This window comes from Xiphophorus hellerii, chromosome 22 (genome assembly GCF_003331165.1).
Source record: "Xiphophorus hellerii strain 12219 chromosome 22, Xiphophorus_hellerii-4.1, whole genome shotgun sequence".
NCBI lineage: Eukaryota > Metazoa > Chordata > Actinopteri > Cyprinodontiformes > Poeciliidae > Xiphophorus > Xiphophorus hellerii.
Genome location: NC_045693.1, coordinates 17,088,404 through 17,108,733, shown reverse-complemented (window position 1 = coordinate 17,108,733; position 20,330 = coordinate 17,088,404). Strand labels below are relative to the sequence as shown.

The 20,330-nt window shown below is 38.9% G+C and overlaps 1 protein-coding gene across 2 annotated transcripts in view; it reads left to right on the top strand.

Moving 5' to 3' along the window:
- Nucleotides 1-20,330, top strand: part of lrmda (leucine rich melanocyte differentiation associated) — a 239,315-nt gene that overhangs the window by 198,909 nt on the left and 20,076 nt on the right. For both annotated transcript variants that reach the window (XM_032553895.1, XM_032553896.1), the window contains one exon: nt 12,817-12,901. In XM_032553895.1, the coding sequence (XP_032409786.1) occupies nt 12,817-12,901 (85 nt within the window). The remainder of the gene's footprint in view (nt 1-12,816; nt 12,902-20,330) is intronic.

Below are 20,330 nucleotides of genomic sequence, written 5' to 3'. Positions count from 1 at the left end.
CTGAGCACCATGAAGTGCAATACACTTACTAACTATAGATTTCTAAAAGTGTTACTTTAAGGGGAGCTTGGGAAAGGATTATGCAAGTTTCCCTCCAGTTACTCAAACAGTTGGGTGGACGGTCTGACAGATGTATGAATGTCAGATGTATGAATGTATGAACATATTTCCAAACAGCACAATGTGTCTGTGTTGTCAGCAATTGGCTAGCATTTCCACATTGTACAGCAACAGGCTGGGGTGGGGCAATGCTGTGTTGCTTTGTGCTCCATGCAACCAGAGAGTGCTCCTATCATTCCAGCATTTTCTCTGGTATCTCCATGAAAGGACTTTAATACACAGGAATGGTAAGAAGAAACGTTTTAGGTGTGTTTTCAATCATAAGATGTTTAAAACCCTGATATAACTTTATACATGAAACCACTGCACACTTGCTTTTTCATGTAGTTATGGCTAGAGCTTGGAACTTGTGCTTTATTTGAGTGACTGATCAGAATGTTATTCAATGTGTTTTGCACATTTTTCTGCACTTCAGTTCTGACTCAGTAAAAACATATTTCCCATGCAGTGCTCTGGTATTTTCCTCCTTCATCTAAAGATTAATGACTGCTCAGAGGCCTTAATCTCATGTTAAAGATTTGTTGGACCTAAGAAGTCAGGCCTAACATTGAGATGCCTTGCCTGATTTATTTTCACTTGCATGAAATGGAAGCCAAATGGACTATCTGCAAAGCAGATGCGGCAGCTTTGCCTTTGTGCTAGGTCTCATGTTGGTATTGAGCCTTATATTTTACATAGAATAAAAATCTCTAAGCAAAGTTTTGTCCTCTAACCTCTTCTTTTGTCATATAAATTATTTTCGCCCACTTTTATGAATTTTCTCTTTTTTTGTTCATAGTCTTTGATGTAATTTATAACCAGCCAAAATGTGTCTGTTATTGGGACTAGCAGAATAAGCTCAAGATTTGAAGGTTGCATTGAAAAAATCAAGGAGAAAGAAAGTCCATTCCTGTCCAAAGTCCTGATGAACGTTTCCTTTAAGACCACATTCCTGTGTGTCAGAGCCCACAATTTATGGGGCGGAGATTACAAAGCTACCAATACAATAAATTAAACTGACGGACAGAATTATGTCCAGTGCTTCCTGCTCTCCCCAATGACGTACACTAACTTAGCACAGCCTGACAATGAGTATGATTTACCACCCAGGCGAGAGTGGAGAAGGAAAAACATTCACAGGCACACAGGCCTCTCTTTGGCCCACAGCCTGGTGAATAAAATCCTGCCTTAATTCACCAACATTAAACGGCGCCATTAAACGCTAAGAATCAGGATAACAGATCATAAATACATCGTGATTTATTAGTTAACAACAAAGAGCTTAAAAGTGGCCAAGGAGAACGGTACTGTTTGACAGAATGTTCTCAAGGAGGGAAAAAGACCGGAAAAACACACTTGTTCCTCTTGTCCTCACTCACGGATGCTCTTGTCTAAATCTGACCAGGGACGTCGCCCAGCCCTGTCTTCCGACGGCGCAGCATAGGAGCACATGTGTCTGTTCTCTTCTCAACATGTGACAGACAGAAAAGATAAACAGAGAGAAAAGCAGAAGGGGGAGGAAGAGATGGAGGAGGGCGGAGGGTTTGGGGGGGACCTGGCACGGCACCGGCTAATTTATCTCACTGAGAGACAGATTAAAGAGAGAGGAGAGTGAAACAAAGTTCCACTGGCTTAATCAGCGGACAGGCTGCTAGCAGAAGACATGATAAATCAGAGCACGCTCAGTCCAGGAGAAAGCTTTTGCTCTAGGAGGGAACAGGAGACTTCCTCAGCCAAGCAGTTGTATCTTGTGAATAGTGGCTTGTATGTACATACCTGCAATCGATAGTGGCTTCTATTGTTTGAGCAAACATTGTTGTACAGCAGATTCTGCCCTCACGTCTTTACATCGCTGTTATTTTTAGCGGAAGGTGAACAATCGTCCTCGTCTGCATTTCATAAACAGGACAAAGAGACACGAAGGACCTCAAGTTTCCCCCCCTTGTCTTTCTTTAGCTTTGTGTTTGACAGGAGGGGGGCTAACCTGAGGGCCTAACCCAGAAACAGGAAAAGGGGCTTAGATATCCCTGTGTCATTAGTTCACCACGAGGTCACAGCTGGGCCACTCAGAGCATGATTACACCCCTTGATTTATCTGCTCTGGAGCCCGAGCACAGATAAATCTCCGAGCTCATCCCCGCCGTGGGATCCTCACTGTCTGATAAACGGCCCAAGCTGAATAAACAACCACCAACCTCCCACCCCCGCAAACTCCCTCCCACCCCCAGTACATAATGAATAATTCATTCAGATCGCGAGCTCTCTTAAACGTGTAGTTTGTATCTTAAATGGCAAAGGTGCTTCCATGATCTCTATCCAATCCTATGTGGTCGTCTTTGATAAAACACTGCAGAGGCAGAGGCTGGCGGACATTTTGTGTCTGTAGTTGTAAACTTCATTCCCTTGCCCCCGGCTGTCGTCCTCCAGCATTTCCACATAGAAATACTTTATGCAAATATGTCACAGGCTTCAGTCCAGACCGCAGCTCCCGTGTAGATACTAGCTCGTCCGCGACTTTATGACAAAGTTTAAAGCCGTATGTTGCAGTGACCCCTGTGGTAAATTTGCTGCGGTGAAAAATCACCTCGCCTCTCCTGTGCAGTGCGTAGACGTGATCATGAGTGCATTTTAACTTAATTAATTGGCCGTTTCTGTTGACAAGAAATTTATGCAGTAATAATTTGCTGGGAATAGATGCAGAGCGCAGGAAATGAGATATCCATCAGGGCGCTCGTGTTCCGCCAGCTGCACCGCGGCTAATATGAAAGTATTTCAGGCTGCACAGGCCCCGCTGTTTGCGCAGTCAAGATTATATATACCCACGATCCATTGCCTGCCTCACAGGCGCTCATGGAGGTCTATGATAACAAAGACTACGTGATTTATAGCCTGCTGCGAAAGCAGAACTTGATGAGATTAAACAATTTCATAGCATGAGTGTTTCTCAGAGGGCCGTCTGATTTGTGGCAGCAACAGCGACAGTAAATCAGGTTTATATATCTGAAAGCATGCTCAGCAAAGGAGTGCAATTACTGTTTAAGACAGCTACTTTTTATTTAATTTTTATCCCTGGTTTGTCTCTTTTATTCCCGGCCTGTCACACAGCCACTCACCTTCATAAGTCCTTTTGACGGAAGGGTTGAGGAGAAGAGGAGGAGGAGGATGTGGGAAAGTCAAAAAGGGGAGGAGAGGAAGGCACACGGTGGCTTGTGCCCTCTGCTATCGCTCCTCCACAGCTTCTGCAGAAACAACAACAACATCCAGAGGATGACAACGGCCACCAGCAGAACGACACAGGCGTCCGTAGAGCAAAAAAAAAAAGAGCACTTCATTTTTAATGCTTTGTTTGCCTGCTGTTCCATCCTTGTCTGGGTAAATGGAGTAAGCCGAGTGTAATTAGAGAGCCGGGCTGTGCTCCTTGCCATAAAGATGACATGGTGTAATGATACAGCTTACAGGCCCGCAGAGGCTTCTGTCTGACGAAAGACGATCTGGGTCGTTTGCCTGTGACTTATGATAGGTGTGGAAGATGACAGCGTTATCACTGCTGCGAAGAACTCAGAGAAGCGGATGTGAGAAAGTTCTTTGAAAGGTTGTCAGGGATCGGAGGCAAGCAGAGATGGATGGGGAGCATACTAATGTTCTTTATTTACAGGTGTAATATTTTCTAACACAGATGAATATCTGTTTATTGAAATGCGTTCTGTATCACAAAAAAAGAACAACACTCATACTATACTGTCCTCAAAATGTGGAATGGATGAAGACTGGCATCACAAAATGTAAGAGATCAATCACTGTGAAACATCACTTTACCATCCTAATTCAATGACAAAATTGTTACATAGTTTACAGTGCATCTAATGTTAGCTTGATTTTCATTTTTAACCTTAAATCCCTTAAGTCTCAAAAATGGTGGAGCGTAATCCAGACCTGTACCTAAATGAAGTCTTAATTGAACCCCAGATCGACTGTGGTTATAAAAGACTTCACTGTTCATCTTTTACTTAATTTAGGGCAATACATTTTCGTTTGTGCCACTTTTTCAGGCTTCAAGGTAATAGTGCAGGAGCTCAAGAATTTGTGGTAAGTCAGTAGAGGAGCAGAAATGGACAGGCCAAATTTGTTTAAACCTGTTTGTGTTATATGAAACAGAAAAGAGTTTAATTTTATAATGTTGGAGTTACTATAAAATAATTAATCTAATAATATTTGAAGAATCTTACAACCATAACTCAAAAATTAGATGTTGTAGTAGATTTTAAAGAGCCCGATTTGATAATTCTACCAGCTTACTGTCACCTTTATTACCTGGCCATCAGCATTCTGAAATTTGAAATAAAAATTATTAAACTCAGCAGGTATTAATTAAAAAAAGTAGAGCAGGGACATTAAAATCATATTCAAGTTCAAGTAAGTTGCCTTTCATTAAAAATAACTGGAGAATTGAGATTTTTTGTATATTTGATGTACATTTATTCTTGATGATTTTGCTGATGGTATTTGACGAAATGCAATTTGTCTATTTGTTGCTTCTTAATCAGTTATTATGTGCAGCACTTTGATCTGCCTTGTTGCTGAAACGTGCTGAATAATTAAACCTGACATTACTTGACTTAAAAATACGATGATACATAATGCTAAACTTTTGGTTGAGGAAAATGTCTCAAAATAAAACACCATTTCTGAAATTTAAATGAGGACCCCTTGCTATATAAAACTGCATCTCACTACTGTCCTCCAGCTGCTGGATGGCAGATGGAAAGGCCATGAAGAGGATAGTGAGGGGAGCTGAACTGGTCTCTGTAGTGGCACTGCATTAAAAAAAATGCCTGAACATTGTCAGACTCCTATAAACTTTCTGAACTGCAGCTGTTGCGAAAACTGTTTATATCATTATGAGCAGAATCACTCGACTGCTGCACAGCTCTCTGCCTCAAACAGTTAAAATGACAAAATGATTTTAGGATTATGTACTTTAAATTGAACTTCTTCTATTCCTCTGTTCTATTTTTCACACTGCTTTGGATCTCTTTGATTAATTGTGCTTTGTTCTTTTTAACATGAACGCATATGAGAACTAATTGATTTGAAAACAAAAAAAGAACACAAGAAAAAAGAAGTGCTTAAGAAATTATGACAAACCTTTGACTTTAAACATACGGTCAGAGTTTTTCAATGTAATTAACAAAGGCTAAACCATATTTGCATAATACAACTCCCCATCTGTACCAATCAACTAACCGTTTTTAATTTATTTCTTTTTTTTCATAAAGTCAGGTGAACATTTAAGTACACATGCTCCACTGTTTCTTGCATCTGAGGAGATGTGTGTGGGCTTCCTAATGTGCGTGCATGCAAATTTTGTGTGTTTTGAAGTTGAAGTTAAACGATGAACGGGTGCTTGTGTGTCTGTGTCCTTGGGTGAAGATGTGAGTTGCGCATCTGTCTGCATCATCCCATATCTTCCCAGAAAAACATCAAGAGATCTCATTATTTCGACACGTCTCCTCTTTTTTTTTTTCTTGCTCTTCTTCTCTCCGTGTGCCTTGAGTCAAAATTAGTTTTCATTCCCTCTGTGATCTTACTGACTGAAGCCGGCTCAAAGTAAAGAAAATCGCAGTCTTGGTATCGGGGCTGAGTCAAACACACACTTCACACAGCCGCAGTCTGAGTTAAGCATTGCTAAGTAACCTTCACATTTCACTTGTGTGAAGAGCTAATTTCCTTTAAGTTCACATGTCACTTTTTTGTGCCTCTTTTTGTGGGGCCTCTTCAAATGTCTCTTGGCGTCTAATTGCATAGGAAACATTCTAGACAAGCCGGCGTGACAGGCCCGCTCCCATAGTCTTCAATTATTTAACATCCTACACTCCAGAAAACAGCCCTGACGTTAGCTACAGCCCCTAATCGTAACAGAAAGCCTTATATGTCACACTCCTGAGTTGCTGTACTTTTTTTTTCCATGTGTGTTGTTTGCATCACACAAGGGAAGGTGAAAATACTTTTCTCTGCAGTGAAATAAGGTAAAACTGTAACAAAAAAAAAAAAAAATTCTCATGGGTAGCACAGAACATTCACCTTTTACTGTCTTATGTTTTGCTGTTTTTTTTTTATTTTTGGGATTTGGTGAGAAATGAAGAATCAACTGAGTCTCATGCAAAAGTGAAGAAAGGAAGACAAAAGTCTTTTTTTAAATTTTGTTTCAGGAGGCCTTACAGAAACAAAAAGGTCAAACTTGGGCAAAATAAGCAAAATGCCTTCCAGCTAATTGTATAGTATACCTGTAATGCAGGCCTTAAATCACTTACACGTCCTGGACACCGTCAGGAAAGGTCAAATGACTTTTTAAATTTCAACCTAAAAACATACAGTCCTATTCCAGGTATGAGTCACCACTGTGGGCAATTAACGTCCAGCAGTGCTCAACCTTTGCCGTCCACAGGACTCCAGGTCCCGCTGTTGCTGGTTCACTTCATGCTCCCCTGTGCCTCGAGCGAAACATCAGAACAGTTGCTCTTGTGATCACTGATCACATGATACATTTACTCAGAGCATGCTCATTGGAGTAGAACTGGTTAATCATTAAACACAAGCTTGGCAGCCTTCCTGCCGAGTGAAAAGAAAAAAAAAAAAGAGAAAGAAAAGCCGACTGTTGTTGCGCTCATAAGTGCAGGCACCGTTACATCAAATGTTTTTCCTTCTGCTGTTCCCAAAGAAAACAGAATTATTACTTTCCATGTGCACTACAGCAGTTTAAAGCTCATTAGCCTCTTCTTACACCCTGAAGGCACAATCATTAACTATATATGTAAAGTTAAATAAAAGCAGTAAAAATATTATTTTAGGAGCATGGTTCTTTAAACCGTTTTAGTTGTAATTCCAGCAAATAAATTATACATTTGGATAATTGTTCCTATCCTAAATATGTTTTTGTGTTTGTAAAATACCAGAAATATTGAAAAAGTGCTAATGCTAATTTCACTCTTCAGATTTTGTTGCATTGCAGCCATCATTATTAGAGCAATCTTTTTTTTTTCAAATTATTGTTATATGCTTTGCGATAAGCCAACACAAAGCAGAACCTAATTATAAAGTAAAAAGGATATATCTTTCGATAATTATATTTACAAACAGATCTGAAAAGTGTGGCATGCATTTGCAAGACCATCTTTCCTGGGGATATCTTTCCAGTATCCCCATGGCATGATAGTGCCACCACCATGCTTTACTTAACCCTAAATAAAATCACAGGAAACTAATTCCCTTCTGAAGACTTAACTATTTGCAACGTTATTAAGTCATTTTTAATATATATATATATATATATTATTGTGGTGTTTTGCTTTTCATTATTCTCATTGCATGTTTCATAGCACCCCCAAGCTTATGCTACTTATTATCATTCTTTGTTTTTATATAGTTATCTAGAAGTACAAATATGCATCATAAAAACAAAACAATCAGCTTTGGCAGAGGAGTGAATGTCTCACGCTTGCATCAAATATTTTGAAGTGGATGTAAAAACCTAGTTAAATTGTTTTTACTACTAACATTCTTAAGGGGGGCATACCCAATGCAAACAGTTGCCTCCAGGAGTATTTTACTTTGCTGGATCTTATTTGTATTTTTTCTCAATGAATATGAGCACTTTCTGGCCTTTCATTGCCACTGCATGTTTTTGTGATTCCCCCAAACTTATTTGGTTTCATTATTTATTTTTGCATTGTTTTGTTGTCTGTAACTCTTGCTTTAGAAGTACAAGACATGCATCATATAAAAATCCCTTTTAGCTGAGGAGTGAACATGTCATGCTCGCATTAAATGTTGACTCAAATAAGTTCACAAGTTGTGTCTCCTCTGATCTCTAACATGATCAGAAAGGAGCACCAGTTTATAGAGACAAGATGTGAAAAAAGTTCCATGCACAGACACAAAAGAAATATTTTGATATAGACCCAAAGAGAAAACATATCAAAAGACATTTTTCTACATGTCTTTTGCAAGCACAAAAAGCAGAAATGGTGTCAAGAGAAAACAAAACAGAAGGCTTGTTTCTTCCAACAATTGCTTTAAGCTACAAAAATCTCCTTGAGTCCCTAGCCTCCCCTCAATGTCAGCCCCTTACTCCTCTCCCTCCCCCTCTTTTTCCTTGCTCCCCCTCCCTCTTTCTTTTCGTCATTTCTCCCCTCTTCTGCTCTTTTCCCTCTCTTCGGCAGGACAGGGCCCTCTTTGCACCCTGATAGGTTGCGGGTTGATGCTTAGCAACAACATTCCTGTGCCCTAAGTAGCAGTAAGCCTCTGGCTGAACTCTTTGATGTGGCTGTCAGGCCACATTTATTTCCTTTTAGCACTTTGTCTACTTGTCCAGATGTATAAGGAGATAAAAAGGCCTGGTGTTTACACTGGTCTCCCTCTGTAGCGCGGCTGTAATTAGATTGTATTGCTGGTCAGTCTTAAAGGAGAGAGAAGAGGTGAGGCAAGGCAGGGACCAGCTGTGTCAGGATGAGCCGGTCAGGGTGAGGGGGGAGACTTCATAGCCGGGTATTCCTAAAAAGGAAAAAGAGAGTTAAATGTGATTAAACTTTATACTTTATGTGCTTTTCCAGTGACAGTCAACTTCATAAAGGCTCTAGACAAATATAACTAATTTATCTGAAGCTAACATGACATACGGTTGTACAACTCCAATCATGATTTTTAATTTACTGCTAACTTTGGGTGGGGGTGGGGGTGGGGAGGGTGAATAACTTCACATCTATCAGTTTTTCCTGACTTACATTTTTGTGTCACACAGTTTCGAGATTTCCAGCTTGGAGGTGGTAGGCTTTCTGTGATCTGCTTGTCTCTACTCCTCCCCTGTCATTCTCTTCCTGCTTCCCTCTCTCGTGGTGATATGTTGGAACTAATAATCACTATTGCCTCCGGGTTTATCAGCATTTATTCACATAACAACAGTGAAAAAACAGAAGACAGACAGGACTGGTGTGATGTATTATCCAGTATGGGAATCATCTTTCATAATGACATCCAACAGAGCTTCTCTCTCTTTCTCTCTCTCTCTTTTCCTGCCACCTTTTTCTGTGTCTCTTCCTCACACACTTTCCTCATTTCTCTCGCTCCCTCCTTCCGTTCCCCTGTCCAGTCTTTATTATCTCAGAATCCATGGTGCTCCCCAGCCTGTAAATTTGTGCCACATTATCATAAGCTGTGGTGATAACTCACATTGCACAGAGACAATAATGATGTGAACACTCAGCATATGCCCCAGGCCCAGCAAATTAAAACAATGCTCAGCTTGATGAGCAGACTAATCTGGACAGCAGAGAAACTGAACGAGGAGAAGGGGACTCGAGGAGAGTCTTAAATAGACGACACAGCAGCACCTCCCTCTGTTCAGAGTTGGCACAACTAAAGGACTGATAACAGATGAGACAAGGGAAACATGGTGCATATAATGCCTTTTGGAAGGGTTAATACACCCAGAAGATTTCCAGATTTTGTCGTGTTACATCCACATACTTGAATAAATTTTATTTGGATTTTATTTTATGCACCAAAACAAAGAAATACATTACATTGTAAAAAAAAAAAAAAAAAAGAGAGATCCACAGTTTTCCACTTTTCCATTTTCATGAGGTGGGCAATCAGGAGAAAGCCCGTTAAGCTCTGCAAAAGACATTGAGGCTCGATCCAAAGTTTACCTTCTAGCAGTGCACCGACCCTAATCATGCAGCGCACAGCTCAGTGTAATGGTTTAGATCAAATAATATGTATGCATTGAATTGACCCAGTCAAAGTCCAACGTAAATCCAATAAATATTTGTGTCAAGAGTTAAAAATTGCTGTATACATATTCTCTAAAGATGCCAAAAAGTGATCAAACATTAAAGACAGTAATTCAACTCAGGTATTTTATCACTCCAGAACAAAAAGGTATTTTTGCTGTACAAAATACTTTATGGAACAGAAACAATTTCTTTACTTGTGTTTCACAGAGTAGCACATTATCATGTTCACATGTTGGTGGCAGCATTATGCTGTGGGAATGGTTTTCATCAGCAAGGATAGGACAGCTTAAACAAGCTGATGGGAAGACGGAGTAAATCCAGAAGAATGGTTAAAAGACCTGAGATTTAAGGCAGAGGTGGAGGTTTGACTTCCAGCTGAACAACATACAACCAGAGCTACAACTCATTTTATTTATATAGCACCCATCTACAGCAAATAGCACCTTGATACAAACAGTTCTGTTAATTCAGTTCAACCTTAATAAACTCAATGTTATAGGAACCGAAAAATATCACAGGAGCTAAAATTATTCTGGACCTGAATGGCCTAAAATCAGTTGTAATAAGTTTCATATAATATTCATCTTATTCCAGTTGTCCAGTTTTGTTAATCCACATATTTAGTCTTTATGTGGTACTGCTAATAATGTGGCACATAGGATGATTATTTGTGGCCAAGCAGCAGGATTAGCAGGTTCCTTTGAGGGCCAAGCAGGCCTGGAGAAGCCATGTCTTGTGATCTTTCAAGCAGATCAGGAAATCAGACAAGCAGAGGCTCAACTCTGTGGTTCAGAGATGCGTGGAGGTAGATTGGAAAGACAAGGCTCACGATTTCTATCTTAGTGCCTGAATTACTCATTGCAACTCTTCATAATTGACATAAACACTTTGCGTTTGTTGTGACTGCCAAAAGGAATTATATCATCGCAGCCAAATGTCAGAAAGCACAAGTTAGAAAGTTTTTTTGTTTTTTTTTTAAAGCTGATGGATCATGCTGATTGTCTGCAGCAGGATGAAGCTTACTACAGTCTCCATTGTGCAGGTGCTGCTGTAATGCTGAATTAAACCGACACTGCCCGTTTTTCTCAAATCAGAGGTGGCAGTTCTTATTTAGCACTGTATGTTGTCGTTTTGGGTTGTTCTACTGTTTGTGTTACTCATTCCACACAAGTACCTCTCACAAGCAGTGAGCGAGCTTATCAAGTTTTAGCCACTCCAGAGGCTGAGAGTCGTGGGTCTGCTGTCAAAACAATATTCCTATTCCAGACTGTTTCTTTCAAACACTCCTGCAGATATGTAGGAAGGCCTCAAGTAAGGCATGTTGCCATTTTTCTTCTCGGTGTAATACAAGGCACATGCTGGCCAAACCTTAATGCTTATCAGAGATGCTATCTGAAAGCATATTATGTGATTGTTTTCAATTTACAGCACTCTTTTTGGCCATGAAGAATATGGTTCCATTTAACAGCACCGACCGTTCCATTTTTCAAGGTTATGCATGGGCATGTATGGGAACAACAATAAAGGAGGTGGGGAAAAAATGCAGCTCCAAACAGTTTCTAATAGGTATTTGTCATTTAAGTCCCCTGCTATGATTAAAGGCCTTGTGAATTCCTTCCTGCAGGAAAGGAAAGTATTTTTGCAAAGGCATCAGATATCACTGTGTCACGATAAACTGCCTGCTCCACGGGCTAAAAGGCTAAGGGGAAGAAGGAGGATGTTTTGGTCCTTGAAAGTGCACCAAAGAATAACAAAGCAAACACTATCAACATGAGCATTGTGGAAGACCATTAATTTTTTTTATAAAAAAAAAAAAAATCACAATTGTTTAGGTGTTTAAACATTCATTCAGGAGTTCATATACATGATTGTTTGACATTTAATTGTGGACCATTGAATAAGGTGTCCTTACATTTAGTCAAGAGGAGAAAATACTGTTGTATTTCAATGTAAATCCTCCTCAATAAGCAAAGTGTTGAAGTTCTCGGGCTTCATGTTCAAATTTGTTTTCTGAAATCCCAAAGCTCTTTCGACTTACATGAACAAGAAACAGCGCTTTAAGGTTTTTATTTTGTGCCTTTAAGCCAGTCAAATTTTCCCAGTAAAATATATGTGTACTAATTTCATGAGGATTTTGAACTTCAATTTCGATTTAACTTTACTGCTTTTCATACATGTAACAAACAGTAAACACCTTACGTTCATAAGAGCACTAAACTAAGTTCAAAAAAGACAACTGCAGTAAAACCTACACTAATATTACAAAGTATTATAAATCAAAAACCTTTGTTCACATAGTGTCCACTAATAAGCCTGATATATAAGAATTTAAAGAGGCAGTATTACGTAAAACCAGCGTTTTTTGAGTTTTATGTCATTCTTCCTATCAAAAACATACCTGGAGTGCTGCTTTGACTTTTTCATGCATGTTTGAGAAATCCTTTAATCTCCTAGAGCAGCCATTCAGCTGCGCAAAACGCCTGGGTGGACCAAACGCCACCTTCGAGGCGCAGCTCCTCCTCGGAGCTGCAGTTTCTAACCTTCTGCCTCACAGAGCAGCCATTCCCTGCAAACTCCCCCACTAAGTTCTTTCAGACTAGCCAGCAGCAATTATCAAATCCCTGGTGGAACTGCACTTATTATACCAATTACTTCTCCGTGAATTGCTGGTAAAAATAATGTTAAAGGTTTAATAGAGGAGCACTGTTGTGATGACTTCCTGAAGGCAGAGTTTCAGAAAGAGCAGGAGTTTTTAGAAGTCTATGTCCAAGCCTTCCATGAAGGCTTGGTTTATATGTTTCTTAAATCAGCTACAGTAGTTCAAACATGCCCAAACTTGTGATATCCAGATTCTGGTTACAATAATACTTGTCATACCTTATTTGCTCTAAGTATTTGCTTCTCTTCTCTTTCTTGTCTCTCCAAGCTGCCTAACGAGGCAGGATTAGAGAATCGCCCATTGCCCTACACACCTCTTCCTCAAGGATCCAGAGATGCCAGAAACCACAAAGGTAAGACAAATCGATCAGCCTTTTTTTTTCTTCTTTTTTTTCACTTTTCAGTCAGGATGTCTGTTCTCATATCAAATTAAACAAGGCAAACCACAAAACTCCATAAATTAAATTCTTCATTGAGAGCCAAGGCTCTTGGATTATGTAAATCTGGGGCATACCCCTACCAGCTGAAGAGGGTGGGAATCTGCTGAACTTGAGCATGTGCTGAAGTTATGTTATCTATTCTTATTGATCTCATCGTCTGTGTGATGAGTTGATAGTGGGAATAAATCTGAGTGTTGGTGCACAGACTTCTACCACAAGATGAAGCAGCCTTGATCTGTAGACATACACATTGATTAGGCCTCACCTTGACTGAATGTAGTCAGTTATTGTAATTATATAGCAACTTCTCAACATCAGACTGTGCACTCATCATATTCGTTAAAAAGACACAATGTTGTAAATCAATCCTGAAGGTCATCTTCTGAGCTTAAAGCATGTTTTAAGGTAAGAATGAATACAAATAAAAAAACATTGGTTATTCATTTAAATTGATAATGCATTTCTCATATGTAAGATTAACCAAAAGCAGACATGATTTTCTACATGCCATTCTGAAAAACATATTTCAGTTTTCTAGTTTGTATTCATCTGAACATTTGTTTTGCATTTCAGTTAATATTATGTAGAAAGACTTCTGTATGATTATATTGCAGTTTCTATTCATTAATTTATTTTTATAGCAAATTAAAATCATTTGCTGCCTGTAAGTCAAACTTTTGGGGGTTATGGGAATATGGAGTTACAATACCTAACATAAATAAGGTATTTTTGAAGTTTTTTTTTCTCTTGGTTCTCAGATAATTGATAAATACTCTGTACTTGCATAGCACTTTATCAAGTCCAGAGGACCCCAAAGCACTTCACACTAAATTCACTTATTCACCAATTCACACTCTGATGGTAGCAACCTACTGGACTGTAGCCTGCAGCAGTCTGACAGATGTAAGTCTCCCATACACCGGCGCCACAGGGCCTTCTGACCACCACCACCAGACAATTCATCAATGACAAGATGAACAGTCTTGTCCATAAACACAACAGAGATGGACAGAGTGGGATCTCGAACCAGAAATTAACAGATTACTGTGGATTACCACCCTAACACCTGCTTGAGTGAGAAGAAAAATATAAAATTGTGAAACAATCTAATTGCTGTGAGAATCATGTGACTAGGTTACAGTGAAATCCCAGCAGTGCTAACATTAACAAACTAACTCAATTGTTAATGAGTCTGGACTGCATTTAATCATATTTGGTTAAAACACATGAAACACCAAGCCTATGAGAATCACAAAACCGATTTATTTTGTGAAAACACAAGACATCGTTACTGTTTCAGTTTTAAGACAGAGCAAAAGACACTCTTGTGAACGTAAGGTGTATCATCTCATCTCATCTAGATGTTTTATTATACCCCATTCATGCACTCATGAAAAATCTTAACATGTTAAAGATTTTTAAACAGTTTCTGCCAAAAGTGAAAGTTTAGTCTAGCTTTTTCTGTCTTTTATGGTGGCTATTGTAATGAGCTGACCACCACTGACTGAATGACTTATTAGCAGTGAGTGTCTCTGCCCTACACAGAGTAAACTAACAGCCCCATTTGTTGTACCAAGGACAGATCTGTGTCGTTAAACCCAGGACAGTGGCAGCTCTTGCGAGATGCGAGTACAGAGATGCCTTGTACTTTGTCAAAATCAGACCGGTTAAGAACAGCCCATTTAAAGGTGAAAGGATCTGACACGTGGAATATTTCCCCCCTCTGTCTTAGATCTGAGCAACAATGACAGTCTTCATTTGTTATTTTTATGCTGTTGTGCTGCAGTCTTAGATAACACAACCCTCATATTCGCCCTTCACCTACGTTTCATGTCCCTGCCGGAAGCCCCCACCCCAACAGTTTTTTGGGGTTTTTTTCCACTGCATTTATTTATCCTCTCCTAAACTTTGCAGTTTTTTGTACTGTGAGAGCTAGATGGTCACGGCATGTTCTCATTTAGAGGGAACAAAGTAATGCCAGAAACATTGCGTTAACAGAGAAAATTTTTCAGACAGTAATTCCTCTGTGTTTACTCAGCTAAAACCTGGATGTAAACAATAGAGGGCAGACAAAATGCAGCAGGATTTTAAGTAGGTTACTGCAATGTTTTTGTCTCTGGACACATTTTACATTTAGCTTTTTAACTTTGCTTTAGTTTTTTTTAGTCACACTTAAAAAAAAGAGTGACTAAAAAAACAGTTTTCTTTAGTCAATCTTGAGTGTCATTTTGTCAGCAATGACAAAAAGTTATCTTGTCATTGCTGCTTTTTCAGCTTTGTGAGGTACTTTGTAATCAGTCCCTACTATAGCATATGTTTAGTAACTCAGCATTCAAATCTGTTTTTTTGTTTGTTTTTTTTGGAGGGGGAGAGGGGTTTACAATATGTGAAAGTGACAGACTTTGCTTAAAAAGTTCATTTTAAAAGAGTAATAGGGAGGCCATCTAGTTCTACCCTCATTCTTGCAGCATTTCTGACATCCCTCCTCTGGACAGCGCAGAAAGAACCTCTCTTTCCTCTTTTCAGTCGTCTGCACCCACCATGTCACCTGTGTGGAAGCCCCAGAGCCTGGGTGCCAGAGGTAATTACAGCAGCAACAAGCTCTCAGAGCAGGGCAGCACTGGCAGGTCACTGCCCGAGAGAGAGGGGTAGAAACCATGGCCACAACTCCTGTCGTGATTGGTGAAGGAATCAACCTGGAGGAGTTAAAATAAGGCAACAGAGACAAGAGCTGACGGGTAACAGAGGAAATGTGTTATTGGTGTGGTTATAGACTCAAAAGTATACTTTTTCATCGCAAAAAATAATTGGAAAAAGGCAAACAAGAAAAGTCACAAAGAAAAGGAGCATTAAATGTTGAAGATTAGACATTAAGAAAGAGAAAACTAGACAAAAAGACAAAGTGAAGGAGAATGGGGGAGCTTTAGTGTACTTTGGTGAAAGCGTGACATAGAATGCCGTACACAGTCTGGCAGAGGGGCCTGAGGATCTTCCACTACTGTCACCTTGACTCTAACTCTTGGTGCTGGTCCAACTGCCAGCTTAACTCTAAATCTGGCTGTAGAAAATGGAGTCTCTGCCTAAAGTACACTACGCTTACACAAAGCATGGTATGTACCTTACGATTAACCCATGGCCAATGACACTGCATTCTTTTCTATTTCCATGATAGCTTTTTTTAAAAATCTGTCTATTTTTATTGAATACCACATAAGGGACATGTGCCTTTCTTCTCCATTTGTATTTGGGCTTGTTGTTCACAATGGATATGTTCATATTCATAATACAAATAACAAAACATATTCAAATAAAAAAAAAGAAAAAAAACATGAGCCCAAGACAGCCAAAAGTGGCCAGAGAGTAATGATGTTCCAATGTTTACATGGAGAAAAGAAAGAAGAAATACCATCAGAAAGCAGTAGGCTTCCTACACATAGATTTAAAAGCACCAATAGCAAAATCTCCCTGTTATTCATCTCTGTGGTAAATGGCTATTTGATAAAAAACTCCATTTCAAAATACAAACGTGTTGTTGTCACTCTTTAATACACAGATGTGCACCAGCACTTCTAATTCTTTCCACTACTATTTGGCAAATGTGTGGGGATCGTGTCATGTACATTTTTCTAAAAAAGAAACAAAAAACAATTTTTGCTTGTGAATCATTGCAGTACTCTAGTGGTCAAAATGTTATTGCAGAGACACATACTACTTTAACTCCATAAATCTGTAAAAATCCATGTTGTTTGGTCCTAAAATATTACTTCAAGCTAATGCTTCACATCTAGTGATTGGAAGGGAAGTTAATTTATTTAGACAGCAGCTGCAGTCAAATGGCCTCTTCTTTAGCTCAGACACAGAAACAAAGCTGATACAGCTAATCTTCATAAGTAAACATTCAAGAGGAAACTTTGAGTATGCGGTTAACATATTTTTGTAATAAATGTATCTATGGAAATCACAGATGTTCTGTTTAAAAGCAATGAATAGTTTATTAATTTCAAGATGTTTTTATCATCTGACTTTACAATATATTTTGCTTTTAAAATAAGATTAATTATATAGATCTAACTAAAGGTGTAAATGCAATTAAATCTTTCACTTGTTCTGTTATGCTAGACACTAGTCGCAACCTTTTTACTGATTTTAAATCATTTTTACTCAGGGCATATTTCTGTAGTTGGAGTATTAAATGGAGTAAACAGACAAAAAAAGATTCTCTGAAATATGTCTTGCAATACTGCGACAGACTGGCGACTTGTCCAGAACATTAGCTGGAGATAGGCACCAGCACCCCTCCCGACCCCGCTAGGGACAAGGGTGTACAGAAAATAAATGGATGGATGGATGGATGGGTGGGTGGATGGATGGATGGATGGATGGATGGATGGATTGATGGATCCTTTTATTCCTGTTGTTTTTGGTCTCCTTTCAGCGACTTTATATGTATGTATCTTAAAATGTGCACAAATGTTTGTTTTTTTTAAATCTCAAGAAGAAAACTGTTTAAAAAGGGGGGAAAAAAGAGGAAAAATAAACTTCTTCCTGATGACACCCAGGGGGCACCTCACATTTCTTTGAAAGTTGGATTTTATTGCACATCGACAGTTATCCGCACCAAAACTCCAGCAGAACCTCACTTTTGCATTGTCAGTACCCTCCCCCTCGGAAAAAGAAAAAAATAAATAAAACATAAAAATGGAGCGATGGGAACAGATCCAAGCAAAGAGCAAACTGCTTTACAGTTGCTGCACAACAAATAAACAAACATCTGGAAGCATTCAGAGCACCCCATTAGAAGGGCTCTGGGCTTTGCCAAAAAGGGGTAAATGATGAGGAATGGGCTGTCGAGAGGCTCGTGGAGACAGGGGAGAGGCCAGATGATGGAGCTGTGGGTGTTAAGCACTGCCTTTTAGAGCTCAGCTGGGCTCATAGAGATCTACACCTGCTGCTATCTCCTCCTCCCCTTCTCTTCTGCACCAGACATCTGGATGGGATACATGACTAATGGATGACTAAACTGCTCATGTTGAAACTTAGTTGTCATTATGAAGAAAAAGGTTGTTGGTGTGACAGATGACTCAATGTTATCTCTTAATGCAAAAAGTGAAACTAAAAAGTGAGATTGACGACTGAAAAGTGGTGTTGCATCAAAGCATTTACTTAATGTGTGTTTCTCGTTTTTTTTTATATTAAGCTGAGCTAAACCTTGCTTATAACTAAAGGATAATTTGCATGTTGTGAGGTTCTGCTGGGTTTATATATATATATATATATATATATATATATATATATATATGTTTTTGTAAATTAATTGAATCATTACCCAACAGACATCTGTTTCTTGACTCTAGCTAGTCATTGTACGTCATTATTTCCCACATTGTTCATGAGTGATACTTTAGCTCTGTTTGATATCATTCCATAAAAACTCCCATCGTTTCCCTGAAATTCTTCCCGTTCTCGTTTGGACTGCCCCGACGTGTTCTGTGAGTATGAAAATGTCCTCACTGGAACTTTTGAGAAAACACAGAACACCTTTGATGTGTCCCTTTAGACTCCATGTCCAAGCTCTGAGAGATGTTTTGCTCAGGCCCATAATGAATATTTCAGCAGGATCTGTCCCCTGATAAACATCACGGTTAAACACTGCTCATTAGTTATACAAGGGCGCAGGCCCCTGTGTTACTAAAATGAGTCATATGGAAAAAGCAAAGAGTAAACGTATCTTCCAGATTCTTTTAAATGCCATTTGCAAAACCACTGTCCACAAACCTAGGTAATAAAGCAAGCAAAAGGTGATGTGAGCACTCAATATTGATGGCAGATGACAGAAGATAAAATGTTATTGAAAATTATACTGAACAGATCTGACTTCCAGATTTTCAGCTCTAACAGCAAAGAGACACAACCTCTATCTAGAATGTGCTGAAATTATTTTATTAAACCTTTAATGAATTCAGTTTATACTTTTTTTCTTGGTGTTTAAGTTGACATTATTTGCAGGTTGTGCATCTTAATTGATTTAATGTTTATTCTAAAACAAGGTGAAAGTTCAATCCTGTCTGCCCCCGGATATAAAAATCCTGCTGTTCTTTGTAGCCTTTTAGATACTGCCTAAAAGCTATCAAAATGTCAATCAAGCTATTTTTACCTTTGTTAAAACAAAGCTTTACATTTCTTATGTTGCATAAAGTTTTTTTTTCTTCTTTTAATTCATATTATTAACCATCTTTTTATCCATCCAGTTGTAATTTTTGTCACTCTCTGGGTGGTGTCTATCTGTTGTTTGTACCATTTCAATACTCATGAACTAATAGGATTAATCAATATCCTTTATGGATGGATGTGCCCTGAATTGATGTGCCAATCATTTGAAAACAGTTGTTATGTATTATAGAAGAATCTGGTCCTTAAAATGGTTTATTCTTACAGTGCTAGAGCATCTCTTCTTCCATCTAACATGAAATTATGATGAAAAAAACAAAAGCTTTAAAACTCTTTCACAGCCACATTTAACTTTCTCTGATTTCATCTGTTTCATATCACGACTGTAGCATCAGTATTGTAAATACTCCCCTTGTATTATGCAGCCTCTATTTCCCTTATCTGACTGAAATGATGCGGCATTATTTGTCTCTGGAGTGGATTGGAACAGCAACAAGAATATCCATTTAAGTCAGTCTATGGAGATAGATGAGGGTAGAGGGGACAAGGTAAACGGGGCCTGCAATCCCTCATCATCGCTGTAAATGAGAACACTGCTCCACTCGCATCCAGAGCTCTGTTTTTTTATTTATTTATTTTTTGTTCTTTTTTTTTTCTTTTTAAGGCGTGTCTGTCCTTGTTATTGCTAGCCCTGGAAATCACCTTTCTGCATTTTCTCCTTCACAGTCAAGCTAGATTAAAATGCCAAGATAACCTCCTCAGCGTCCATGACAGGCTTCACTGCCAGCGTCTGACGAGCAAGTTCTAAACTGCTTTGAGAAAGCAGCCTTCCACCAAGTGTCATTATCTCGCTGTTATCGGATGGCACTTCTCTAGCAGTGTGTGAATAATTCTGTTTGTGCTGGCTTTGGGGAAATGTCAGTGACACTATTGTTTTTTACCTCGCCTTTTGATGTCGCTGAAAGAGTCTCCTGAGTGTCTTGGGTTCTTAAACTGATGTTAGGTGTATACAGCAAAAACTTAAAGTGAAAAGGTAGCGCTGTCAACTTCTTAGCCACCCCTAAATATTTGTGAGTTCCTTTGCCACTGTGTAAAGGCAAACACTTTTCTCTGTGATATTCTGTTTCATAAATATTGCTTTGTTCAAGTTCACATCATTTAAATGTACTTCTAA